The sequence below is a fragment of the Sphaerulina musiva genome (assembly GCF_000320565.1).
Source record: "Sphaerulina musiva SO2202 unplaced genomic scaffold SEPMUscaffold_12, whole genome shotgun sequence".
In the NCBI taxonomy this organism is placed as follows: Eukaryota; Fungi; Ascomycota; class Dothideomycetes; order Mycosphaerellales; family Mycosphaerellaceae; genus Sphaerulina; species Sphaerulina musiva.
Genome location: NW_016017394.1, coordinates 580,757 through 605,905, shown reverse-complemented (window position 1 = coordinate 605,905; position 25,149 = coordinate 580,757). Strand labels below are relative to the sequence as shown.

General features: G+C 53.5%; 14 protein-coding genes across 14 annotated transcripts; 8 read left to right on the top strand and 6 right to left on the bottom strand.

Annotated features, from left to right (window-relative positions):
* Positions 1-21: 21 nt before the first annotated feature.
* On the top strand, positions 22-2,588 carry SEPMUDRAFT_166870 (DNA replication complex GINS protein PSF2; the record flags this gene model as incomplete). The annotated part of the gene is made up of 3 exons (XM_016908267.1): positions 22-135; positions 225-796; positions 915-2,588. The coding sequence occupies 3 exons, from the start codon at positions 22-24 to the stop codon at positions 1,030-1,032; spliced, it is 804 nt and encodes a 267-aa protein (XP_016756555.1). The 3' UTR covers positions 1,033-2,588.
* On the top strand, positions 225-2,588 carry SEPMUDRAFT_136593 (uncharacterized protein). Its single transcript, XM_016902786.1, has 2 exons — positions 225-796; positions 915-2,588. The coding sequence occupies exon 2, from the start codon at positions 1,119-1,121 to the stop codon at positions 1,539-1,541; it is 423 nt and encodes a 140-aa protein (XP_016756554.1). The 5' UTR covers positions 225-796; positions 915-1,118; the 3' UTR covers positions 1,542-2,588.
* Positions 1,697-2,617, bottom strand: SEPMUDRAFT_145060 (60S ribosomal protein L9, mitochondrial precursor; the record flags this gene model as incomplete). The annotated part of the gene is made up of 1 exon (XM_016903089.1): positions 1,697-2,617. One exon carries the CDS (start codon positions 2,615-2,617, stop codon positions 1,697-1,699), a length of 921 nt encoding a protein of 306 aa, XP_016756553.1.
* Positions 2,618-3,748: 1,131 nt separating this feature from the next.
* On the bottom strand, positions 3,749-4,322 carry SEPMUDRAFT_111779 (uncharacterized protein; the record flags this gene model as incomplete). Its single annotated transcript, XM_016900937.1, has 2 exons — positions 3,749-3,849; positions 3,902-4,322. 2 exons carry the CDS (start codon positions 4,320-4,322, stop codon positions 3,749-3,751), a joined length of 522 nt encoding a protein of 173 aa, XP_016756552.1.
* Positions 4,323-4,923: 601 nt separating this feature from the next.
* Positions 4,924-8,466, top strand: SEPMUDRAFT_152096 (uncharacterized protein). The gene is made up of 3 exons (XM_016907240.1): positions 4,924-7,731; positions 7,801-7,918; positions 8,062-8,466. The coding sequence occupies exons 1-3, from the start codon at positions 5,560-5,562 to the stop codon at positions 8,118-8,120; spliced, it is 2,349 nt and encodes a 782-aa protein (XP_016756551.1). The 5' UTR covers positions 4,924-5,559; the 3' UTR covers positions 8,121-8,466.
* Positions 8,467-8,876: 410 nt separating this feature from the next.
* Positions 8,877-9,665, top strand: SEPMUDRAFT_111777 (uncharacterized protein; the record flags this gene model as incomplete). Its single annotated transcript, XM_016900936.1, has 1 exon — positions 8,877-9,665. One exon carries the CDS (start codon positions 8,877-8,879, stop codon positions 9,663-9,665), a length of 789 nt encoding a protein of 262 aa, XP_016756550.1.
* Positions 9,666-9,939: 274 nt separating this feature from the next.
* On the bottom strand, positions 9,940-11,911 carry SEPMUDRAFT_152095 (uncharacterized protein). Its single transcript, XM_016907239.1, has 4 exons — positions 11,604-11,911; positions 10,875-11,345; positions 10,519-10,800; positions 9,940-10,460 (listed from the first exon to the last, which is right to left on the bottom strand). The coding sequence occupies exons 2-4, from the start codon at positions 11,140-11,142 to the stop codon at positions 9,982-9,984; spliced, it is 1,029 nt and encodes a 342-aa protein (XP_016756548.1). The 5' UTR covers positions 11,143-11,345; positions 11,604-11,911; the 3' UTR covers positions 9,940-9,981.
* Positions 11,431-11,911, bottom strand: SEPMUDRAFT_128781 (uncharacterized protein). Its single transcript, XM_016902232.1, has one exon. It carries the CDS (start codon positions 11,783-11,785, stop codon positions 11,600-11,602), a length of 186 nt encoding a protein of 61 aa, XP_016756549.1. The 5' UTR covers positions 11,786-11,911; the 3' UTR covers positions 11,431-11,599.
* A 1,324-nt stretch (positions 11,912-13,235) lies between these two features.
* SEPMUDRAFT_54430 (uncharacterized protein) lies at positions 13,236-14,567 on the top strand (the record flags this gene model as incomplete). The annotated part of the gene is made up of 1 exon (XM_016909296.1): positions 13,236-14,567. One exon carries the CDS (start codon positions 13,236-13,238, stop codon positions 14,565-14,567), a length of 1,332 nt encoding a protein of 443 aa, XP_016756547.1.
* Positions 14,568-14,645: 78 nt separating this feature from the next.
* On the top strand, positions 14,646-14,996 carry SEPMUDRAFT_121209 (uncharacterized protein; the record flags this gene model as incomplete). Its single annotated transcript, XM_016901670.1, has 1 exon — positions 14,646-14,996. One exon carries the CDS (start codon positions 14,646-14,648, stop codon positions 14,994-14,996), a length of 351 nt encoding a protein of 116 aa, XP_016756546.1.
* Positions 14,997-15,092: 96 nt separating this feature from the next.
* Positions 15,093-16,939, bottom strand: SEPMUDRAFT_17910 (carboxylesterase; the record flags this gene model as incomplete). Its single annotated transcript, XM_016908302.2, has 3 exons — positions 15,093-15,350; positions 15,482-16,222; positions 16,256-16,939. Coding segments are annotated over 3 exons (1,683 nt in total), but the record flags the coding sequence as incomplete, so codon positions are not given.
* Positions 16,940-20,014: 3,075 nt separating this feature from the next.
* On the top strand, positions 20,015-21,688 carry SEPMUDRAFT_152092 (uncharacterized protein). The gene is made up of 2 exons (XM_016907238.1): positions 20,015-20,646; positions 20,722-21,688. The coding sequence occupies exons 1-2, from the start codon at positions 20,445-20,447 to the stop codon at positions 21,231-21,233; spliced, it is 714 nt and encodes a 237-aa protein (XP_016756544.1). The 5' UTR covers positions 20,015-20,444; the 3' UTR covers positions 21,234-21,688.
* A 544-nt stretch (positions 21,689-22,232) lies between these two features.
* On the bottom strand, positions 22,233-23,528 carry SEPMUDRAFT_121206 (uncharacterized protein; the record flags this gene model as incomplete). The annotated part of the gene is made up of 3 exons (XM_016901669.1): positions 22,233-22,262; positions 22,393-23,405; positions 23,468-23,528. 3 exons carry the CDS (start codon positions 23,526-23,528, stop codon positions 22,233-22,235), a joined length of 1,104 nt encoding a protein of 367 aa, XP_016756543.1.
* Positions 23,529-24,357: 829 nt separating this feature from the next.
* SEPMUDRAFT_26466 (uncharacterized protein) lies at positions 24,358-24,702 on the top strand (the record flags this gene model as incomplete). Its single annotated transcript, XM_016908412.1, has 1 exon — positions 24,358-24,702. A coding segment is annotated over one exon (345 nt), but the record flags the coding sequence as incomplete, so codon positions are not given.
* Between the last annotated feature and the right edge of the window lie 447 nt (positions 24,703-25,149).

Below are 25,149 nucleotides of genomic sequence, written 5' to 3'. Positions count from 1 at the left end.
AGATATGCACCAAGACACACAATGGCCCTCCCACTCCCACCAGGCCTCACGCCCAACGAAGTAGGCTTCCTCTGCGAAATGGAACTGGTCACAGTAATTCCCCGCCAAAGACTCGAAGGGCTCGAGCTGCTAGGCGTGAGTGAAAATCTCCCTAGCCACGACATAAAAGACGCTCAATAACGAATGCGTATATCCCTCTTTAACTCTCTCCCTTCTCTCTCCAGGGCCCGACAGACCGCCTCAACCCCCCATTTCCAACCCAACTCCCCCTCTGGCTCGCCCTCCTCCTCAAACGCCAAAAACGCGCAAACATCTCCCCTCCACCCTGGCTCTCCCCCACCTCTCTCCAATCCCTCCTCGATCTCGAAACCGACCCCATTCTCGCCGGCGCCCTCGCTCCCGGCCCCGACCTCCCACCAGCACCACCCACCGCCCAAACCTCCAACTCGAGCAACGAACCCCCCAATCTTCTCTACCTCGACCCCCCCTCCTCCACCTGGCAAACAAGAAGTCCTCCTTTTCTCCCCGACAGCAATACCAAACGAGCGCAACCAGACGCTCTACCCTATCATTGGAACGAGCTGGGATTTTTGCTGTTGACGCACGCGAGTGAAGATTTTGCGGAACCGGATGTCACGCGGAGACTGTTGCGGGATTTGCGAGAGGTGAGAATGAGTAAATTGCGCAAAGGGTTTAAAGCGCTGGAGGCTGGTGCGGGTTTGAAAGTTAATGGTGTGGGTGCTATGGAGGTTGCGGAGATTAGAGGGTTTGTGGGTGGGGTTGTGGATGGGTTGAGGTGAGATTCTGTTTTTTTCTTGTTGTGTCTTTATTTTGGGGGAAATGATATCGTGGTTGGAGAGAGAGAGGGAGTGGGAGAAAGACAAGACGATTTACTGACGTGGAGTGTGATATAGGAGACTCAACGCCTCTCGGGAAGATTCACAGAGAGAGGCAGAAGGAGATGATGATCAGGATGCTCTAGGTGGTAGTAGTAGTTACTACCAGGACGATGATGATACGATGGACATATGAGCTAGATCGGGGTTCAGAAAAGACCCACTCCCAGTGCTGGCTCATAATAAGACAGTGACAGCGAATGATGCTTCTTGCATGCAGACATGCATCTCGACACAGGAATGAAAAGGCAACTTTGTATCGGCACAGCTTGCCTAGGCTCAAGACTTGAAATCTCGTACAGATTCCACTGCAGCATCAAACAGAGTAGAGTGCGAAGGCGAAGTGGACACATTCATATATTTATGCTGCGCGGCGATATAGTACCTTCCTTACTGTACGCCATTCGACTCGATTGGTTGTACATTGCCACATCGACCCTACACCCGTTTCGACTCCGTCCGTGCGGAGTACTTTACTCTAGATTCCATTTCCTTGCCCTCGACCTGAATACTGTCCCGAGGGCTGGTGGTGGTACGTACCTCAAAAGGAACCCATCTCTCATCGGCGTAGACTCCGCCTTGCTTCGCCATATATATACAAGCGCAGCCATAAGCGCGTTCTGCTTCATCGCGGCTGTCGCCTGAGTCGAACCCCTGTCGACATCCGATATTCCGCGAAACCTGCATGCGGACTGTATTTTTGCGTTGCTGAACATCTTTTTTGGCTGGTCGACTGCCCTTGTTCTCACAAGGTTCGTGGACTGGTGGTGTCATGAGCATCTCCTCCACCCCACGCAAGATTATGCCTCCACGGGCGTTGGGCTCTCTCCAGATCGGACCCACGCAGTGATGCCCACATCTGGCTCAACCTCTGGCCAAGGCTTCTTGATCGCATCCTGTATCGTGACAATGGAATTCCGTGGCCCAGGAACCGCACCCTGCACCACCACAATCCCGTTTTCTCGGTCCACCTTCATGACCCTCAAATTCTGCACCGTACAATTCTCCGCCCCCATTCTTCCGGCCATCTTCTTACCAGGTAAGACTCTCGAACCGGATCCCTGAGACGCACCTGCAGAACCCATCGCACGATGTGTCAAACTGGTACCGTGCGAAGCAGGCTGACCGCTGAAACCCCATCTTTTCATACCACCCGCAAAACCCATACCGCGCGTCACGCCTCGAGCGTCGACAAACTGCCCTTCTTGAAACAGATCGGCTGAGATCACAGACCCGACCGCCGGAAGCCCTTGTTCATTTTTGACGCGAAATTCTGCCAATTCCTTCTTGATAGGAACACCTTGCGCGGCAAAATGCCCCCTCTCCGGCCGCGTCACGTTTCGCGCTTCTTTGGTACCGAAGCCGACTTGTACTGCCCAATAGCCATGTATTTCTCGTCGTTTGTGACTGACGACCTGACATCGGTCCAGCTGGAGCACTGTGCAAGGTTCCCGTTTCGCAGTTGTTGGATCGTAGATTCCTGTCATGCCTTTCTTGATTGCTATCGCCCCTGTCCGCAGCGGAAAGTTGTGTTCTCTGCGCTCGAAGGCGGCTTTGGCGGTGGCCTGGAGGGTGGGCAGGCTTTTCCCATGATTAAATTTGTGGAGCTTTTTGGGAGGTGCTATTGAGCGTATGGTTCGGATGAATTGGCGTGGTAGCGAGGGACAGAGGAATCGCGGGGGCAGCGCAAGAAGGGCTGTTGATGGTGGTTTGAGCGGCATAGTGGGTGGTCGTGTGTGGCTGTTCGCCGTGGACCATCAGCGGTAGTGGTGGTAGTGGTGGTGGTGGTGGTTGTGATCCGCGTTCACGATGCTGCATTCATTGCGGAGGGCTAAGCGAGTTTCCCGCAGTGCCACGACTTCTTTGGCATCTACTCGTGGATGGGAGAAGGTACCTCCCGTCCCCCGCCGTCAGGTAGGTGGACCTCGAGGTGTGTGTGGGTGGGACGTGCTTTGAGTTCCCGTCCGCGTCGGCTGGGTCGGACAATTTTTTATTCGAAGCATTTTCCCTTTTGATCTCGTCACGTCTTCCAAAGTTGCTGGCTGCTGGCTCCTTCTCGCTTGCAGCCTGCGCTTCCATGTCTCCAACATCACATCTCTCTGTTAATCTGTCTCAATCTGTCATCTCATCATCACAGTCGATGTGACTGGCTCTGGGCACCAACCACTGCGCTCCGGAGCTTCTTGCGACCCCAACCCGTGTCGCGTGATACCAACACAAATCGCAAGCTGCTAAACGATGTACCTATGTGAGAGGAATACGCGCTTGCTCGCTTATAACATGTCAGCTCCAAGCCTCCAACATGATCACTGTCGCAGCGCTCCAAGCTGTCTCACTTGTGTGCACTTCGGACCGGTTGGCCCGCGTTCTCGTGCCGCCACCGTGCTCTGGTACTGTACTGTAGACGTCCACCCATTTTCCCGCTCGTGATCATCACAATACCGCCAGTTCGCTACCTCCACTACATGTACCTACCTACCTTGTATAACTATCAATACTAGTTGCAGTGAAAAGCAATTTACCAACACGACGCTGCCCAAGCAGCGCATCCCACGTCCGGGTAGCTGAACCTCGAAGTCGTTGTGGGAAGTTTGCTTCGCTTTCGCAGGGTTGCAAAGCACATGTGAGTACATCTCGCCGAGTCGCGGACTCGCATCCGTGGGGAGGCTCATCGTCGACCAGGGAGTGAGTGCTCACTGCGCAGGCTTCGTCCCTCCTGTGTGCCATGCAGCAACTCTGTTGAACTTGCAATGCTTCACTGGCTGGTCAATGAACTTATTTTAATGCACTACGACTCCTGCCGCTTGGTTTCGCATTTCGGCATTTTGTGCAGGCTGACGGCTGATCTGGTTTCACTGCTCGGTTTGCTCGGCCTGACCGGGCGTTGCGTCTACCGGCAGCATGGAAGCGAGACGGACGGTTCGTTCTGGCACACTCGGTCGCAACAGTGTGACTGGTCGATCCAGGATTGCTAATCATTTAGCTCTCTTCGGACTTCGGCATACCTACCTCCTTACGCATTCCACTGTGGCAGCGCATACGGGCCATACCATAGTGGATGATCGACTGAGGTCGGGTGATGATGACTCCATCGATGATTGCAATCGAGATGTTGGAAATGAATCCAGGATTCAGCAGCAACGGGGTAATTCGGGGGAGGTACTGTGCAATTTTCTCACCATACCTAGCGGAGGCGGGAATGCTCGACGCGCGAGCTCGGGCACTGTCATTCGCTGGCTTGACGCCGAGGAGTGTAATGCAAATTGCTCTGGCGGCAACGTGAGCATTCCCATTCATCCTCCCACCGGTGCCAGTGCTGGCCTGGGCTGCGAGGATGCCTGTCGCATCAGCTCTGGACTTCGAATTGTGACTCTGCGTGTGAGCAGCACATGGCGCCCTGTCCGGTACCCTTGTCACGGTCGACATTGTTATGAGATCACGCCTGCTAGTGCAGTCATCCATCCCACTAGATTCTTCCCGTCGCTGGCTGTTGGCCTGTTGCGCTGGTTTGCACGAAGTCCGATCTGTTCTGGGTCACCGATCCTGCAGCAGCAGCAGCAGCAGCGGCAGCAACAGAGCCGGCAGACGGCGCCGCGCCCATTGGCTGCCTCCATGACGGCCGGTTTTGGGATGGGCGTGGGCGTGGGCGTGATGTGTGCATGGCGGGCATGGCCACACATGCAGGAGGTCGTCAGACTCACACATAGTTGCATAGACTCGTCACGAACGGCCACGGCCGCGGAACGCGCGCTATACCGCAGGCGCCAGAGCTCCTGATCCAGTAAGGTCGCACTCAGGCTCCCGTCGCTCTATACGCCGGCTGCGGGCCAAGCAGGGCCTGGGGCGGGTGGCATCGCCTCGCGCCACGGCCCTACCTGCGAAGTTAGTTTAGACGCTGGGAGCGTGCTCGGCTTTCTTGACCTAGCCGCCGTACGCCGTAGAACTACGCACAAGCGGCAGCGGTAGGTGCAATATGTGCTGCCCGCCCACTTTCTCGTCATCTCTCCTCTGCTGTTCCGCTGTTCCTGTCCACCACAACATGCCCGGGAGTCGCTCCTTGCGTCGCACCCTGCGCGTGTGAACGGATTGGCTGCAGACCGACCGCGCCGAAAGGCTTGGACACACCGGCCCGCCTCCTCTTGGAATTCGAGGCCACAGCGAGAGAGAGAGAGCAGAGAGAGAGAGAGAGCAGAGAGACCGAGAGACCGAGAGACACAGAGAGACCGAGAGAGAGAGGAGTGGGCGTGCTATCGCGTTTGAACCGGAGTCTTCGCGGCATTGACCACCGCCTCATCACCACCGCCGGCATCTCGAGTCCTGCCTCCTCCACCTTCACCCCCCTCCCCCCTCCCCCTCCCCCTCCCCCGGGCAGCCCCCCCAGTGCGCGCGCGAGGCAGCCCTCTGGAGAAACGTCGCCGCCGGCCTCGCCGTTCTCTCCCATTCCTGTTCTCGAGCGCGCGATGACCAGCGAGCGCCATCACCACTCCGACCAGTTGCATATATTAGCCGACATTAAGCGCCACTCGCGCATCACCGTGGAACCAACAAGCAGCGCGTCTGGAGGCGGATTGTGTTTTTTAATAGGCGCAATTGAACTTGCGGTGACGAACTCGGTGACTGATACCTCGCACAAGCACCTTTGCGACTGATTGCTCCATGCTACATGACTTGTATCCGGTTACCGCGGCCCGACCAACTGGAAGTGGACTGGCGGCAAGACTCTCCAATGCGAGACGACGTGGGCATCCTGAACAGGACGCCGTCATCAGACCATCGGTCGAATGGACTGCCTACCCGCGATGCGCCTCCGACCAGCTTCACTGCAGTCAATGGCGATGCACATCGATCGGGCTCGCATCGACCGGAAGCTGCTGCGGCTAGGCCCATTATACTACCACCACCTGTAGAGCAAATCACCAACCACAACAATAACAACCACAGCCACAACCACAACAACAATAACCATAACCACAACCATAACAACAACGACAACGTCACCAGCGAGCGTGCCACGACCTCTCTTACTGGTCCGTATCAAGCACACAGTTGGCGACCAACAGAGCAACAAGGCACGGCTCCACACGAGGCTGCTGCTGCTGCTGCTACTGCTGCTGCTGCTTCTTCATCAACCGACACTCACAAGGCTGCATCGAATAAGCGCAAGCGTGCCCCATCGTCGTCTGCGGAGGAACTTCGTGAAGACAGTCGCCGACAGCAGCCGAATGCCGGTGCCGACTCGTTGGAACGACGTGCCCATGACGACGACCACCGCGATGACGTCCGTGAGTCTCGTGGCTTCCGTGATGGCCATGGCGAGCTCGAAGAGAGCACGACGGGCCCTTATGTGAGAGTCGACTCGCCTGCACGAGGTCCTCCCGGGCCAGCGCCTCCAGCACCGAGACCGGAAACGGAAGCTGCTCTCGCTGCGCAAGTGGCGCAAGTGCAGCAGTTCTCTGGTCACGCGCAAACCCGTCCCGGTAGTAGCGGGTCGCCAGAAGAGGCCCAGGCTCGGCAAAGATCGCACCCTCACGGTTCGGAGCAGGGCCAGAGTGTGGATGACAGGAGCAAGCGGAAGCGGAACTTCAGCAATCGCACCAAGACCGGCTGTCATACGTGTCGCAAGCGGAAGAAGAAGTGCGACGAAGGGAAGCCGTACTGCCAGAACTGTGCACGAGGCTCGTTCGAATGCGAAGGCTACGGACCGAAGCCCGTAGGTGGGAGCAAGACTGGACCTACCAGGAGCGTGGTCCCTCTCCAGTCCAAGACCAATGAAGGCTATGCGCCTATCCATGACCAGCACTATGGCTTTGAGCCTGCCCCCTATCATGATCCTCCGCCGCGTCCGCTACCGCCAGGCGGCGAACGCTATGCACTGTCACTGCCGAGAGTCCATGATATACATACACCTCGCTACACCGGTCCTACTCCCGCCGGTGGACTCCGTCCGACGTCTGCCCGCGAAGGCTACGCTCCCTGGCATGACTTGCGCGAGGGGCCTTCCACGGCACCTCGTACATCCCCCGACGTGCCCAGGCCACCGCCACATGCCCATCGATATCCGCCCCCACCGCCGCCAATACAATATCCTTACTTGCCACCCAGTGAACCGTGGCACGCACCACCGCCTCCCATCTATCCACCTCTTGCTCCCGTGGCTCGCACTATCTTGAGTTCACATGAAAGTGTCTTCTCGGGCGGCAGTGGATCGCACCGGTCATACCCTATGTCTCATTCGAATCCGGAAGTGCCTGATTCGGAACGGGCGAAGATGCTTCGTGGCGAGCCGTACTTACATTTTCACGATCCCGATCTGAAAGAGGAACGATTGTCTTGTCTGCGAGCTGTCGAGACGTACAACGATTCCCGCAAAGGTTCATCGATCGCTCCAGGCAATGTGCAGTCGAGGAACTTTCAGGACGTCTACGACCCGGCAGCGCGAGCATGGGGGAACGGCTTGTGGAACGGGCCCAAAGGCACCGTGGGTTCGCATACCGTGGTGGAGGCACCCGTCACGTGTGAATTCGGATATAACATTCATCTGGGAAACGATGTCCACATACAACAGAACTGCACGCTGCAGGATGCCAGCATTATTTATATCGGTGATCGAACCATCATTGGACCCAATGTCAAGTTCTACTGTATTACTACGAGCATGGACATCAATATTAGGCAACAGAAATCGGACCGAGACCCGTTGAAACGGGGACCACGATTCGAGGCGGGACCGATCCGAGTCGAAGACGATGTGGTCATTCATGCAGACTGCATCATTCTGCCGTTCCGAACCATTGGAAAGGGTGCTGTCGTGGGTGCCGGATCGGTAGTGACTAGAGTAAGCTTCCCGACCGTCTCTCCCTATCTCTCTCTTTCTAACCTGGCTTTCTTTCTTTGTTATTTCTAGGATGTGAAGCCCTACACCGTCGTGGCTGGCAATCCCGCAAAGCCTGTCAAGGGGAGGAGAAAGCTTGCAGGCGGTCCTGAAGTCGACAGACATTGTGAAGACATACAGGAACAAAATGGTGAGTTTTGTCCCACTGGTTTATTTGACGTTAACAAAAACCCGACCCCTTCCCCCCCTCCCTCCTCCGCCAACTGCCATACGTGAGTGTATGAGTGTAATATCATCATCATCATTTACTAATCTACGGGTTTTCTTTGATAGATGCCATGCTTGCCCGGTTGCGCAATAACGAAGTGATACCCAGAGATGATTTGATGTAGCAAGCGAGTGTTTTTTCTGTATGTCAAACGTATTGTCACTTGTTATGTATGACAAAGCACATATACATATACCAGTACAATGTGTTTGTGCACAGGATCGAGTTCTCCTTTTTTTTCTTCCCTCGCTGGAACTGCTCCGTGTTTCACCTGGAGTGAACTAGAGGCTTCGATGTCGCTGCCATGAATGGAACAAATAAAGAGGTACATGTATCTCACCATTCTTGAAAGCAGCACAAGACAAGCGTTCGAGACAGGCAAGTTGTTATTGTTTGCGATAGCAGGTACATGTAGCTAAACACCTCATCATCATCTAGCACTCGAGGAGGTCTTTGGTTGCTCTCTCTTTGAAAAGAAAGAAAGGGGGGGGGGGGGGGGGCGTTTTCGTTTTTCTTCTCAAACAATCACAGAGTAATCATACCTATATAACTTCTTCACGGAATAGCCTTTCAACATTTTTTTTCCTTTGAAAAAGCTGTCTTCACGGGAAGTTTTTTCTGAGAGGGGGGCAAAGTGCAAGTAAGTGTTGGCCTGCTGCTTTTATTTGAATACAGCGTTTCAATTGTATAGGTCGGTCGCTTCAGGGAGACTACCTAGACTTGATCTGCGCGCATCGAATCGTACTCTCCTTACACGAAGGGCTGAGGATCGCAATACTGATATCTACCGTGTACGAATTTTGTTGGAATCGCTAGTATTTGTGTCACTACCCTTCACGCAAAGTTATTGGAGCAAGGACAAGCTCGAACTTTGGACATAATGAGTCCAAGTTTCGCGGAAAGTTCTACTACTGCACCTGAACAGCAAGTCGAAGAAGGCAATATGAGCACATCTTCTCCCGAAACCCGATCGCTTGCTGTTCCTCCTCCTTCTCAGACCAATAGCAGCTGCACCATGGCCAACTCATCCAACAAATCATTCTTCAGCAGCAGTAGCAGCAGTAGCAACACCATCAATAATGCTCCATCACCACAACCCCCATCCTTCAAAAAAGAAGAAGAAGAAGAAGAAAAAGAAGAAGAAAAAGAAGCAACAAAAGCACCACAACCACCAACCTTCCCCTCCCACTATCCCATCCTCCCCCCCTTGCCCCCTCCTCATCCTCCTCCCCTCCCCCTTTCCCCCCTTTCCTCCCTCCTCCTCCTCCCCCGCGCCCGCCACCTCCTAACCTCCGCAATCCACGCGCGCCTGCTCCTCCCCCAGGACACGCACGGCCCACCTCTCAAACTCCTCCTAGACATGCTCTGCCCGGAAATCCCCGGACAAGCAGATTCTCTTCTGTATAATTTCAGTTTCCAAATCGAAGGAGTCAAATTGCTGAGATTGAGCGCTCGAGCGAGGAGGGCGGTGAGTTTGTTGTGGGTCGCGCAGGTCGCGGGGTTGCTGGGTTTGTTGGGCAATGGTTGGGAGAGGGTTGAGGCGGAGTGTTTGAGGGTTTGGCAGAGTATGGTTGAGGGGGATGCGCTTGTTAGGTCGGGGGAGGATTTGGCCGGTGTGGTGGAGATTTTGAGGAGGGAGGGGGGTGAAGGGGGTGGAGGGGGAGGTTGAATTGGATGGGATGGGATGGGATGGGTGTGGTGGTGGTGGATGCTACCTTGTCTACCTAGAGTGTGTTGTTTTGTGGTTGAGAATGGTGTGAGGTGTTCGATAAGGGGAAGGAGATTTGGACTTTTCTTTTTCTTTGAGGAGAAGACTGCACGAGCGTTTTCAGCAATTGCGCGCGGAAGAAATCTCTCTTAGTGTGAGAAGCGCGAAACATCTTCGGTTTCTATCGCCAAGAGAGAAAGAAATCACCATGATATTTGGGAATGAGAGGGAGGGAGGGAGGGGTATCAAATTCATATTGCGACTGCATTTCACTACCTTACAGCTTTTCATGCTCCTGCAACGGCTCAATATTGAAAGCCGGACCCGCTGGAATCACCGCACTCTCCAAACCCTCATCGCTTCCCCCACTAATCATGCGATAAGTCATCCTCGCGTACCCATATTTATACGCATCAAAATTGGTAAATCGCCGAAAGACTCCTTTGGTCAAGTCGGTATCATCCCAATAGAGTCTGCGAAGCCAGAGGTGAATGTTGGGATAATCATGTCGGATGCTTTTGAGGTTGGTGTTGAAAATGGTGTGGTACGCTGCGTCGAATCGGATGAGGGTGGTGAAGAGGCGGACGTCGGCTTCTGTGATGTGGGAGCCGAAGAGGAAGGGTTGATGATCGGATGAGGAGAGATGGGCTTCTACCCGATCAAGGGATTGGAAGAGTGGGTAGATGTTGGCGTTGTAGGCTTCTTGGGATCGGGCGAAACCGCATTTGTAGACGCCGTTGTTGATTGTGTTGTAGACTGTGTTTTGTATGTTAGAAAAGAAGATGTGTTGGAATGGTATTCTTCTATCACTCACCCCAGTCATTCATCTCGTCGATATCTTTTCGCAAATGCTCGGGGTAGAGTCCTCCTTCTTTTTTGGTCTCTTCTTTGAGCTCGTGTGGAAGCAAATCGTCGAATTCGGTATATAGCATTCGGATGATTTCGCTCGATTCGTTGTTGACGATTGTTTGTGTCTTTTTGTCGAATAGACATGGTACAGTGAATCTTCCCGTGTATTCTGGATTTACCTTGAGGTACAATTCTTTGATTTTTGTGAAGCCGAACAGAGGATCTTTGATATCGGAGCCGTGGTTGCCTGATAAGGTACATCAGCATCGAATTTCTTTTCTCTTCCACAGAAGATCATAAGATATATTGATAGAAGCTCACCAGTAAAAGTCCAACCTTCACTCGTCAGATCAAAATCGGTCGCAATCATCTGAATATGATCTTCCAGACCCTTCAGAGCTCGAACAATGGACGTTCGGTGCGCCCAGGGACACCCATAGTTCATGTACAAAGCATATCGACCGGACTCAGCCGGGTACTTGGACTGGGGATCTTTGGAAATCGTGTCGCGGAATGAACTGGCTTTGCGGCGGAAGTGTCCATCTGCGTCGGCGTGCTTGTGGACCACTGTGCCAGTGGGTTGGGACATGGTGATTGATGGTGAGAATGATATGTGGAGAAGATGGGGCTTTTGATATGGGATCAGTATGGAGGTGAAGTTTTCTGTGCATATATGTAGTGAGTCGGGTCAGATTCGGGTCCGGGAGTCGTCGGTTTGTCATGCACAGTGATGATGAGCTTTTGTAAGACGGACGGAATTTTCCCTGACCAAGCACACAAGCTTTCATCTGACTAACTTGAAGTCATCAGCTATGCGGTCATGTGTCTCACTTCGCACTGCACTTCAGGCTATTGCTATGTACATAGGTAGGCATGGCAGGTATAAGGTACTTGAATTTATCATCAGTATATTCTGCAGCGCTGAAGTGTGCTCCGTGTGCTGAAAAATCACACTCTTCTCGTCCCGCATTGATAGCAGAACCTCACTAAAGTAACAGTGACCACATGTCCTTGACCAGTGGCCTTCGTCCTCGGCACCCATTTACTCACTTGTATCCCACGGGCTCTGGATATCTTTCTCCACCAGCGGTGTCTGCGTGTGCCCAGATGCCAAGGCGAAGACGGCTCCAGGCCTTGACAGCATAGTATATCCCTATTTTCAGTGACTGGAGTGTTTCTGTCCGGCTGCTCAGGCCGAACAATAGCGGCGATGCTGTTGTTTGGCGCAGCATGGTGGCATAGTGAAGTGCCGGATCTCGAGGAGTAGCAGTGCAGTGTCGGAACCACTATGGTATGCCACGGGCGATGCTGACGAGTTTAGTCGTAGTACCCTTCGAGGACGGCTGCCATTGCGGTACATCTATTGGCGTGGCTGTTGGACAGACACAGAGTGGACGAGAGGGAAGTCTGTTGGTGCGATGGAAGCATATTGGGTCTTGGCGCGTGCGGGAAGAAGCGCTTGTCCCGCCCGTCCCGGTGACTTTTTTGTGGCAGGTGTGGCAGGTGGCAGTGGCTTTACGGCGGGTGGTGGCAAGTCAACACTGACAGACGAAAGGCAGAACCTCGTCGGCCACGACAAGACAAACGCGACAACCTCACCCATCCAATAGGACCAATACCCATCCCGTCCATCGCTGCCCCACAGCATCGCCACTCTACTCTCCACTCTCCACCCTCTACCCCCTCTACTCCGCTCCACTCCGCCCCATCTGGTCGCCTGCAGGCCTCGCGCCAGTCGCCTTCAGCATCTCTTACTGCCTATCATACCATCCATCGTCACCGCCTCTTCCGCCCCGCCGCCGTCGCCGTCGCCGCGCTCTTATCCTCGCCGTCTCTCTTCTCCACGATGGGTCTTCCGTAGGTCTGCCCCCGAAAACACAAATCCTCAATGCGCTCGTGCCTAGTCGCGCACGCGTTCTGCTCGCGACCGGCTTGCGCGCGCGCGCATGAGCCACTACTTACCCAGCCAATCTGCAAACCCACAAACGCTGCGAGACGATTCGAACTCCACGCTGACACTCCATCGCGACTTCAAGAATCTGGCGCGATCCAGACGAGAAGAAGTGCGCCGGGAAGGCGACCAAGCAGGACCCGACAGCATGTTTGCGCTCGAGCATCCGGAGGCGCCCTTCAGTGCATGGCCGCAGGACACATCGCGCCACTCTGCACCGCGAGCCGTCGCGTCTGCCACCTCGATTCGAGCGGTCGCCTCCGCCTTCGGTAGGCTTTCGCGGTGACACAAGAGGTGTGCCGTCCATATCCACGCTCCTCGAGGCTGCCGGCGGTCGCCAGGCTGCTCAAAATGAGCGCGACACCCGCGACGCAATTCGCAGTGGCCGCTCTCTGCCGCCGCCTCCTGTGCCTGAGTCTCGCAACTATTGGGAAGAGGACGCCAGTACTGGCAGGTCGAGGCGCAGATATCATGAGTATATGGAGCTCGGCGCCGAGCGTCAGCGACAGCATCCACGCCAGCTTCGTCAGCCTACTCTCACCGGTAGCTGGAATGGCCATAGGGGCCTTCCCATGGTGGAAATCACCGAAGATACCGAGTCCGATGAGAACCGCGCGTTGCGAAGGTCGCCAACACCTCCCGCCAACCGAGATGATGATCCTCCTCAACCCATGCATACAATCGTGCTGAATCCTGGCGAACCTCTGCGCATACTACGCTCACCCGAGCCTATGCACCGACATGACCCACCACAGCCCGGAGATGGAGAGGACACACGGCGCAGCACGCTTCCAACCCCGCCGCACGAGCAATCGGCAGAGGACAGCTTGTTCACGTCGGACTCTGATACGATCACGGTCAACCGACCCACGATCCGCCGAGCGCATCCTCTGAGCAATGCATGGCGACCGGACTCTCCCATCAATGGTCTGGGAGACCGCATTCGCAGTCCGGCCTCCGAAGACGGCTGGGAGATTATGCGCACCACCATTACTCCCGATGAATCGCTTCCCAGTGCGGAAAGTAGTTTTGCAAGTGCCGCTGCGAGCCGATCATTCAATGATTCCAGCAGTAGTACACAACTCACAGAGCCGAGTAGAGATAGCACGGAGAACCCCGAGAATTCCGGCGAAGACTGCGAGGACAGCGAGGAAGATCAGATTTGCACCGAAGAGGAGGCTCTCACCTCGGAACGATTTGCAGAAAATGTCTATTACCACGAGATGCGCACGCCGGAAGGCCGACAACGGATCGCGCATCACCACAGCGTCCGAGAACAGGACGGGAACCGATTTGCGTTGGCCACCGAGCCTGCGAGAGTCGATATCGGCTTTCGGTTGATCGAAGAAGCGCTAGAGTCCGAGGAAGGCAGGACGCGCGTATTATCGACGCGATACAGTTCTACCGAGGACCGCAGTCACTACCAGGACATGCTCCACACCACTCGACGCCTGCGCGAACGACAATTGCGCGAACGACGTGCTCGACAAAGCGAGAGTGCCGCGGAACCTGCTCCACCCGCGCCTGAGCAGTATGGGCAGGAAATTCGAGACGCTGTCCATGAGACGAGGGGTCAGATCAGTGACTACTTCCGTCGCTTTACCGCTGACGCGCTGGGATCCGTACATGCAAGTGCGCTCACTGCGACAAGGACCCGTTCACCTCCACCTCAATATCAAGCTCGACCTGTAGATGGACCCCTCTCAGACGATGGCACGGACGATCCCGCCGACGCCTGGCAAGCGGAGGTGTCGAGAGACGGTCCACAGGCACATCCCGTCTCGCCTCCTGCCGCCCGCTCTGAGCGCGAAGTGTCTGAAGCACTGATGAGTGGCGACGTGCAGGACCTGGATTCGATGCGCAGAATTGTCGAACGCCTTGCTGCTCGCGACGATGTGCCTGAAGAGTGGTGGATGAGTATGGGCCTCAACTTATCACGCTCACAGCCACGAGATGCCCGCCACTCGAATGGCAGGATCGGTGATAACAGTGCTTCGGAGAGCAGAGTCCGATCAGGGCGCGTGAGCAGGAGTGCAAATGATCGTGGAAGCGCAAGGCTATAGACGACCCTTGTCGACACGACGGAAGAACTCGTGCAGTGCAGACGAGGGTGTATCGAAATCAGACTGACATCCCTCTTCATGAGCGCTGCCCATTTCGAGAATTCTCGAACCGTTTGGAATATGCTCTGGCAGATTGAAGTAGGCATACTGCCTCGCATGGGTCAGGATAGCACTGTTCTCTCGCAGGACCTCTGGCCGAGAGACCCTGATTGCGAGGCCACATTTGCCGGTTGTGAAGACACGCAGATAGAGTCCACGGGACACATTCGGCAGCACCAGCACCAGCTCCTCGATCATCAGGCAAGCCAGGCATGGGCTGCCCGTGGAGCTACGCAAAGTGCTCGGGAAGCATGGCCGAGGGATCTGGCGTCTGTATTACTAGTACGACTGGAAAATGATGAGATCGATGGATCCGACGACGGTTCATGACGATGAGAGAGAAGTAGAGAGAGAAATCCAAACAAAAGCTTGGCTTCTTTGTGCTTGCTTTTTTATCCAAAAAAGACCACCTTTGTTGCTTTTTCTTTATATCGGAATCCTTTCCCCAACGCTCCGCCAGAAGTCACATCTGGATCGTAACAGGTCCGTCCCGCCCGTCACCAAACTCGAGTTCCGAATCACAAATTGCATCCCCGTCTCCCGCAGATCGGGCACACCAGCTTGGTCTTCACCCGTCAATTTGTATGCATTGGGATCACCAGTCTGGAAAAACGAAGCGAAAGCGCCTGCGTAGCCCTCGTAAATTAATCTATCCGTCTGTTGGAGATCGTTGACTCTATTCCACTGTGAAGAATCGAATTAGTATCTCGTTTCGGGGGGTGTTTCTCCGTCCCAAGTGTTGTTGTTGTTCTGCCCCAGATCACAAGACAAACAGACAAACAGACAAAGAGACAGAGAGACCAAAAAAAACTTACATAACCCGTATCACTCCCATGCTTCGCCGGATCAATCGTATATTCCCCCAAATACGCCCCCTGTCCCCCTCCCCCTCCCCCTCCACCACCACTCGCCTCCACCATCCACAACCCCGGACACGTCAACACCGTATCCCGATAAATCAGCCCCGCTCGCGTATACGACGTATTATAACCTCCCACCAACTCCTCCGCCATACCCACTTCCGGATACAATTCCTCTTTCACTTTGGTCCGTTCAATTTCCGTCAAACCGGGCAAGTATCCTTGGAGCCATTGGTTGAAGGATGCTAGAGAGGAGTTGAAACCATAAGAATCGCCTGTGGAATTGGAAAGGCCTTGGGGGAGGAAGTTTTCGCCTTCGTGGAGGTTGTACATGCTCCAGGCGGAATTTATGTTGAGTTGGAGGTTTGGAGAGGATGAGGATGAGGATGCGCTGCTGAGAGGTTGCAGGAGGAATTTTTTGTCGATGACGGGGGCCCAGCTGTAGGAGGATGTGTTGTATGTGTGACTGGCACTCACTGCTAGACTTGCTTCGCGGAGAGTTTGGACGGGGGCTTGTTTGAGACATTGTAGACTTGTAGTCGTAGTTGTAGTTGTGGAAGCATTACCATTTTTACCACAACCCGCCAATTCGGCAAATCGATCATATAATTCTTGTGCTTCGGGAGCATCGTAGTGATAAGTTTTGGGCCAAAAGGGACTTCCTGCTAATGCTCTTTGGAATAATTTTTCTCTTCTCTTTCCCTCCTTTTCGTTTTCTTCTTCTTCAACCGTCGAAGCCCCATTTCCCAAAACTTGCGCAATCACACTTCCTCCACCTGCACTCTGGCCCCATACCGTCACTTGCTCTTTATCCCCTCCAAATACTTCGATGTAATCTCTCACCCACTGCAACACGGCCCGTTGATCCAGTAATCCCACATTTAAATCCGATTCAGGATCTTCAGAGATTTCTTTTCCGGGGAGAAAACCAAAGGCGTTGAGACGATAGATGGGATAGATGAAGATGATGTCTGGTGAATATTCCTTTCCACCAACAGCACCCTCCTCCTCCGAAGAAGAAGAAGAACTGACGTTGAGAATGGGAAATGCAGAAGGCGGTAAAGTAAAACTTCCTCCACCTTGAATAAAAGCTCCGCCGTGGAAGGTTACGACTACGGGGCGTAGGGGTGTTGAGGAGGATGAGCAAGAAGAAGGTGTCCAGGGACGGGAATAGAGACCTAAATAGAGACAGTCTTCGCTGCCGTTTACGGTGCGTTGTGGACAGAGGTCGTAGGGTTGGGTGCTGTTGTATATTGTGGTACTGCCATTGGAATTTTCGGGGAGAGGAGGTTGTGGAGCGCGGAAACGTAGGGGACCGACGGGTGGAGCGGCGTAGGGGATTTTTTGCCAGTAGGTGATGTTGTATTCTGGGGAGTAGGAGCCTAGGAAGTTGCCGTAGGTGAGGTTGGCGAGGAGGAGTGGTTCGGTGGTTGTGTTGGAAGAGGAGGAAGAGGCGTGGGCGGTGGGGAGTGTTAGTGTTGTTAGGAGGAGGAGTAGCGTTCTGCTACTACTCAGAAGATGCATAGTGGGAGGAGAAGATTGGAATCTTGTAAGGTTTCATGCATTTGGGAAAAGAAGAAGCAGAAGAGGAAGAAGGCATATTCCTACCTGTTTGCAATGACCTCGTCGTATACTGCCAACACAGTCTCTCTCTCTCTCTCTCTCCCACAATCTAACATGTGCCTCGCTTCCAAGCTAGTGAGGAGCCATCCGCATGGCGCATGTTAGATTTGATAATATCTGGGGACTGGGGTACGACGCGGAGTCGTGTATAGTGCTCGGCTGGAGCTGTACCGGAGGACCGAAATTGGTGCTGCTTAGAACCTGAAAGGCTGAAGCTGTTGTCTCTTGAAACACGTCTCTTGATGTATAGGTCGCTATAGCTGAGTTCATGTAGCAGAGCAGACCAAAGTAGATGCTGTAGAGCAAGAGTAGGTAGGACTAGGAACTGACCTATACTCGATACGAGGCTTACCTTCTGCTTCTGGACTATGATACCGCATATGTCATCAGCCGTCCGCATACTCAGTCTTAAAAGCAGTGTCTCCTAGAAATTCTTGCCCAAGAAGTCGCTGTCTAGATGGATGCCATTTCAGTCCGAATAAGTTATAACGCCTTGAATTCTCGGAAAAGCCCAGAAGTCGCCCTTCGCCGGCGGAGGCACAGGATAGAAAGCCTTCCAACGCATCTATGGCACTACATGCCTCCTACCTACTCGTTATTCCGCGCAAAAAAATGCATGTCAGCGCTAAACACCGTGCTTTGGCAGAACCTAACGAATACGCTCGAGAAATCATTGTAGTATTCCACGGAGGATAACGTCCTCTGGGATCAAGTCGGCGGCACGCGGAGAAGTAATATATCGCTGCCAAAAATCTTCTTTTCGGGTAGATGTTACTTATAGAGTCGTACGGCAATCGTCTAGGTGCTCCGGGTCGGTCGAAGTCTCTCTTAGATAGAGGTATTTCTTAATAACAAAAGACATGTCTCTTCTTGGCGACAGGACGGGCGTGAAGTGAGTAGTACCTAAGCAGCGGTAAACGTACAATGCCCGCGTCCTTCAGGATAGCTACCTCGAACATACCTGAAACATAAAAACAATAATAAGCCTGAGGTAGGTAGAAACTATCGACAAAGTAACTATCGACATATCGACAGAGTAGACGGGGCCTGATCGTCCTTCTCGTCGCTGACTTCCACTAGCGGCCGTAGTTTTGACTGGGGTTATAATTGGCCAGAGTTGAGAGATATATATCTTCGCCAATACCTCGCTGACTGCAAGGGAATTTGGTATGTCTTGTTGATCAGGTCAGGTTCGATCATAAAGTACTATACGGTCAAGCCTAAGCCAGCTCAGGACCTCAGGTGAGTATCCTAGCGGATTATTTCGCTACATAGTGACGAAGGTCACCTTACTGTGAGTTGTCCCAGCGAGGCCGCCATCATCCGGGATTGCTTTTTCGACGCACCTTCAAAAGGTTTGTCATTTATTTATACCCTGATACGAGGAGTGCAAACGGCCGGAAAGCCTCCGCGTGGATGCTCCTATATAGGAGGTAGATTTTTTTTTCTTCCTTTTTCTCGGGGGAACTAGAGAGCAAATCATGAATTTGCCGACCATCCGCAGACCGCGGCGGCTGGCCGGCTAATGGTGAGCATCTAGTGGTGGAAAAGTACCTAGGTATTCCCCCCACGCTTTGAAATCCATACCGGGAACTCTGGAGTCTGACTCTGCGCTGCTATGCTGGTAATCAAGAGCTCAGGATTGTGCTTGTAAGCGATGCACTGGCTGTATGCTACCTATGCATGAGGTAGGAAGCAAGTAGTAACGTCGTGAAATCTGCGCTTCGAGATACCGCAATCGGTGTCAAAGTCAGTCGACTGGCAGGCATGCCCTCACAAAGGCTCGGTTTACGTGTCCCTCCAGAATCTTGCTGATTGATATACGAGAATTTGTTGCGCGTTTGAGAGTGCGAGATCTGCCAGGTGCCAACTTTGCCTGGGACAAAGTCGCTTGAAAGAGAGAGACAGAGAGAGAGTATAATAAGAACAACATGATGTGACCTTGACATTCAGGCAAATGTCATGCTTGTGCTGCAGGACAAGACGGGCTTCCCCTGGTACTACTTCCCGGCTATCCCTAGCTGCGGATGCTGAGTGAGTGAGAGAGAGAGTGGTAGTCGCTGCAAAGGCACGTCGGAGGGCGTGGATGAGGCGCTCTAGACCGCGTGCAGGTGCGTACCTTATACGATGAGGGCGTATATCGGTATCTGGTCACTCAGGCGTGCGTGTACCTCCCCGTGGAATTATCATCATGCGTACCTTAGCTACCTCGACGAGTAGAGCCGGAGGTATGGCTCCGACGAGTTGTACGAGGAAGATGGCACAGCATCCTGAGTCGGGCTACCTCCTAGGAGGTACGGACCTGGACGTCTGCTTGCATGAACGTACCTGAGGTCAGCCTGCACAAAGAAGGTACCTCGAACAAATACGGAGGTTGAATCTGCGGTGAGGAGTCGAGCTTCTACTTCCGAGGAGTGGGTCTTTTCGGAAAGTGGTTGAAGTGATGGACTTAAGTGGCGTATTATTATCGGGTGCCTTTGAGAGCAGAGTTGAGTCCATTGATGAAGCCATCGTTCAGCATACCTCCTTACATGTACAGGCTGGTTCACTGATCAGTAGAATAAGGCAGGGTGAACACATCATGTGAGACGCTGTGCAACATAATGATAATATCAAGTGTCACCGTTGACAGATTCACAGATTCCTTGGTGGTTGGCCTTGATTATTGATCTTTTCATCATCTTTCAGCTGCAGCCGGGGCTAGGAGGTAATAGGGAAGGGAAGGGAACGAATGACTAAGGGTGGAATTTGCCGCCGGCAACAAGGCAAGTGAACAGGCTGCCCACTTTTCATTGATGATTCTGCGCGCTGCCCCACCGAATCTTAGCACTGAACACCCACCTTTGCACCCTCTCCCTCTCATCACAACAACCACACACCCACATCCACCTCCCACACCCACACCCCACTCCCTCGCACCTCACCCCTCACGCCGTACACCCAGCGACGACCGCCAGACTCACCCTACACACGCAGAACCCATACCACACCCGCCTGTGGATGGTCCTCGTCGTCACAGGCTGCGACGACGACAACGACACCGGATAGCGTGGGAACAAGGAGACCGAGGAAGAGAGTGAGAGAGGGAGAGAGAGGGAGAGGACGGGCCGCGAATAGTCATTGTCCGAGGCCGTTGCTCATCTAATTCAGTCTGCCACGAGCGCCACGCATATACCATTGGACAAAGAACCGCGCGCGTCAAAGACAGCCGCGCCAACAATACCAACCAGCTCTTGGTATACAACCCGTCGGTCGGCAACCTCACTGCCACCAACATCACTGCCTGTCATCCGCCATGTCGCAGAATTTCACAGGCCGCACGGCTCCCAACGTGTCCCAGTATCTGCAGGGCCTGAACGAGTTGCCAGCACCGGGTCATATCCAGAACGACTTCACCTTCGACGATGCTTTCGACATCGCTAATGTTGACTTCCTCGACCTAGACGCTGCGGGCTTCGGAGACCCTACTTCCTTCGAGCCGGACAATACCAAGGATGGTGAGTGGATTACACCTCGTCATTGAAGTCTCCTTTCGAGCCTACATGCACATGCTAACATGATTGCTTGTGCAGGACAAAAGTACCAGTTTAATGACTTCCAGACCTTCCCTGCCAATGTCACCTCTCCGTCCTCCGTCATGCCGTCACCATCGCTCGTGCATGGCAACTTCCAAGCCCAGCCATTCGCCCAGTCGCCCATGACAGGTGACAAGCGCAAGGCTTCTGTCGCCTTGGCTTCATCTTCTGCTGACCTCGAAGAGCAATCTCGAATGGCTGCTGAGGAGGACAAGCGTCGGCGCAACACTGCCGCGTCTGCCCGCTTCCGTATCAAGAAGAAGCAACGTGAGCAAGCCTTGGAGAAGCAGACACGGGAAATGAGCGACAAGCTTGCCTCCTATGAAGCTAAGGTTCAGCAGCTCGAGATGGAGAACAAGTGGTTGAAGTCCCTCATTACCGAAAAGACTCCTACTGCGAACCTCGACTTCTCCGCAATGAAGAAGGAAGCCGAAGAGCAAATAGCGGAGAAGCGTGTCGACGGCGTGGGCACCAAGACTGCCGACGCCGACGGCGCAGCTGAAGCGTGAGCATGAACGTCGGTTGACACTCGCTCTCTCATCGCACGCGTACGGGCAACAGGATCTACGCGTGGGATGGGTGCGGCAGAAAAGCACTCCTTACATTTCCCCTGCTCCGGGACGCATGTCATGATTCATGTCTCTCTGTTCTCATTTGACTCTCCAGGTGCTCAGGGTTTGCATAGACAGCGTCGATTGGGGCGGCTTTCTCAACCAGCATGACCAAGTCTTCTGACTTGTACCTACCTACTTACTAGCGATTGATACCACTCTGGGTCCTACAATCCGAAATGAATGCAATTCTTCTTGTTGACTTGAGAACATTATTCCACCTACATCTCGTTACTCAAGGACCGTGTGCGCCTCAATGGCACGTAATGTAACATGATGAGTGACGCAGTGCCCCTGATACTTCGTCTCACTCAGCATCCGGGCGTCAGGACGGCACTTGTGCAACAGCCCCCCCACCCAATACCTGTCGATACAACCGCATTGCAAGTCTCCAGCCCCAGCGCGTAGAATCCCTTTACTGATCAGATCTCTTACCTAAGGTAGACAGCTACACGAACCATTTATACCATACCTCGGCGGGAGCTCTCTTATCTCTAAATTCTCAAGTTAGAACGCCCGCCCCTTCTTTCTAGAATTTTGGGACAAAAATCCGGCTCTCGTACCTGTGCCTACCTCACCTATACAAGAAGAAAACAACCCCCTCAAAAGAAGGAATTTTTCCAAGAAAAAAGAAAAAAGAAAAAATCTACGATTCTACGACACCACCACCATCATCAACAAACAAAATCCCATACAACTCTCGACTCCTCTCGACCAAAAACTCGGGTAAAAGAAATCTCTTCTTGAACAAATTTTCCAAATCTTTCCATTTTCGTATCCCACTTCCCCTTCCACCTCCCCCTCCCTCTGCCCCTCCCCTTCCCCCTCCCCCTCCCCCTCCCTCTGCCCGCGAAATTAATTCACGCAATAAATCATCCGATGCGGGATCGCGTGCTGCTACACACATGATCCATCGAGACCATAATGCTATGGGGATGTGGTCGTGGTGAGGAGGGGATATATTAGCGGTGTCATTACCACCATGAGGATGAGGAGGATGAGGCATCATCAATGCGTTCGTGGGTAAATGATGACAAGACATTGTATGCGCATGCACAGCTTCTTCGACGTCGGCGATCCATTGGACGTGATGATAATCGGACGCCAAGCGCAAGTACATTGCGGAAATGGAGACGCAGGCAGCTCGAATGTGATAGAGAATTTTGAGCTCGAGAGGGTGGAATTGGGATTCGTATTCGGGGACAGGAGTCAGATTTTGGGAATGGGAGGGTGACCAGGCGAGAAATTCTATGCAGAGTTGTCGGATTTGGGAGACGGAGGTGGGGGTTGTGAAATTATATTGTGTGAGTTGAGAGAGGAGCGCGCGGAGACTTTGGGATTCTGGCCACGGGTGGAAGTAGCCTGAGAAACCTGCTGGGAGGGTTGGTGAGGCTTCGCGGATGGGAGGAGCTAGGAAGGATGAGGAGGAGGAGGAGGGAGTCTCGTTCTCGTCGTCCTCAAAGGCTACGTGCTCGATGAGACTGTCCTGGAAGACTTGGAACGTCACATCGAGTAACGCCAAGACGTATTCTTCGTCCAGCGCGTGCTCGGGAAGAGGAAGTGCACGCCAGGCTTGCATGTGCACATCGGCGCTCTCCGTATCTCCGAATCTCTTCTCCCACCCGGCTAGAAGAGCTATGGCAGCAGTTTTGTAGCTCGTTTGCTCCGTGGTGAAGGCTGCTTCTCTCAACGCTCTCATGGAACTCCCTCGCATCACTGCCAGAGCAGGCGCCATGTGAACCAGTTGTTCCTTGGGGATACCGCAGGTATTACTGAATGTTCCAGAGACGAAGATGGCAGCTTGAAAAAGCAAGGTATCTTCCGCTAACAAGTCCCATAGTAAAGTTCGGACGACTTTATGTGCTAGAGACGCTCCAGCAATGCCTCCGTAGTACCACGATCGAGCTTGATGCAACCGTGCAACGTACGCTACGAAACGTTCAAATGAGGCGTTGTTTTGCGAGTGATTCTGGTGCGCTCTGCCAATTCGCGCAATGGGCGTTTGTATGACTTCCATGGCGAGATATGTCGTCGAGTACTCCCAATTGTAGACCAGAAGTTTGGATTGAGCTGCACAAGTATACAGCTGGGTTACCCATCTCATCAATCTCATGCATATGCGTGCCAAGAACAATCTGATGCGTCGAAGACCAATCGTAGTTGGCCGATCGATTGTAGCACCAGCTTAGCCATCTCTAAGACATCTTACGTTCCAATGCTCCACTTCTGTCATGCTGCAGGAGTGCACTGTTCTCCAGCGATGCCCATAGCTTAAGCGCTCCTCCGTCCCTAACTCCGGGGCTCTGTTGTGGCAACTTGCACGTACAGTACCAGTAACGCTAGAACAATGGTACGTGAATGTGCAAACAGCTCGACTTGTCTGCAGTTGGTCAGTTGGCTGTAAGCTATGCATAGCAGGCCATGTAGCTATACCAATACCAATCCAGCAGTCAAATGCAGGATCGACAATTTGAAGCGGAAGGGAAACGAGACGCCAACATGCTTTCTGACCTTCACGGACCCCTCTGAGTTCCTATCCAAAAGAGCTCGCCAGACAGTCCGTAGCCATGTCACTGCGAGACAGCACCGCCAGGCAAGGTCAAAGGACTTGAAGGCTTCCAAGAAGTCCATCGTGCAGAATCTCGTCCAAGAAAGTACCCCAGCACAAGCCGAATGGAGCACCACGAGCGTCGAAGCACCGAACCCATTGGAGCTCGTTCAGCAGCATGGGGTCGATGGAATAAGCCATTCGCCGAATGGATATACAGCGTACGCTGCTCGGCAAATATCTGCACCTTCGCGCTCCAGTACAAGCAGCCAAGGCTCTGTTTGGACGGATCCCTCGACTGCGTCTTCCTGGTCCACTGTTGCAAGCACTGGTGACTCGTTCGAACTCGAGGCAATGCTGAAGTCAGTAGAAGACTATATGCTGGTAGTCTTCAGCCCTCTGTGGTGGTCTGCGTTAAGCATCAGTGCAGAGTCTGGGGCGATCTGGGAGGAATGCCTAGCAACCTATGCAAAACAGGAGCCAGCTCTCTACTATGCCAGGCTACTATTTACAGCTGGGCACCTCCTCGAGACAGGAGTCGTTCGCCCCCGACTCTGCGACGTGCTCAAGCAGAAGACCACTGCTGCCGTTCACGACAGTCTCACAAGCGATCGCCATGCATCCAACGGCTTGATCCTGGCAGTCGGAAGTCTCGCATTTTATGAGAGCATGTATGGTAGCGAGCCGCAGATCGTCCACCATCTCCATCGTCCTGCGCAGAGGCGTATGATCCAGTTCCGCGGTGGCCTGGATAGCCTGAACTTACCAGAGATCGTGAAGGCCGCTATGAGATGGGAGGATGCAGTCATGACACTGCAGGACCGAGGGGAGCCATTACTTGTATCTGGGTCCGATATTTCTGCATGCGATGACTACTCTCCAGCACTACACGCTCTTCGATTATGGGTTCCAGAGCAGTATGCCGCGCTACTGCGGCACGGTAACGATGCTACATGCAGCTTGGCCAACGCAGTGTCGCTTCCCGCAGATGACAAGAAGCTCTCCGGATGATAATGATGATGGTGATGATGATGACCTGGCTGGCCTGTCGTTGAAATAGTCAATGGTATCGTAGAAAAGGAGAAAATGAAGTGGAAGTTTGACGGCCTTGCCAAGGAAATATCAACGTGCCTCCCCTGCCTACCTGTACCTGAGCTACCTCCACCGCCCGTCTCCTGCTTCGTCTCGATATTTTCTCGAACGACCACGACCACGACAACCTCGTCACCTTGAACATCACCCGCTCATCTGAGTACACAATCACTC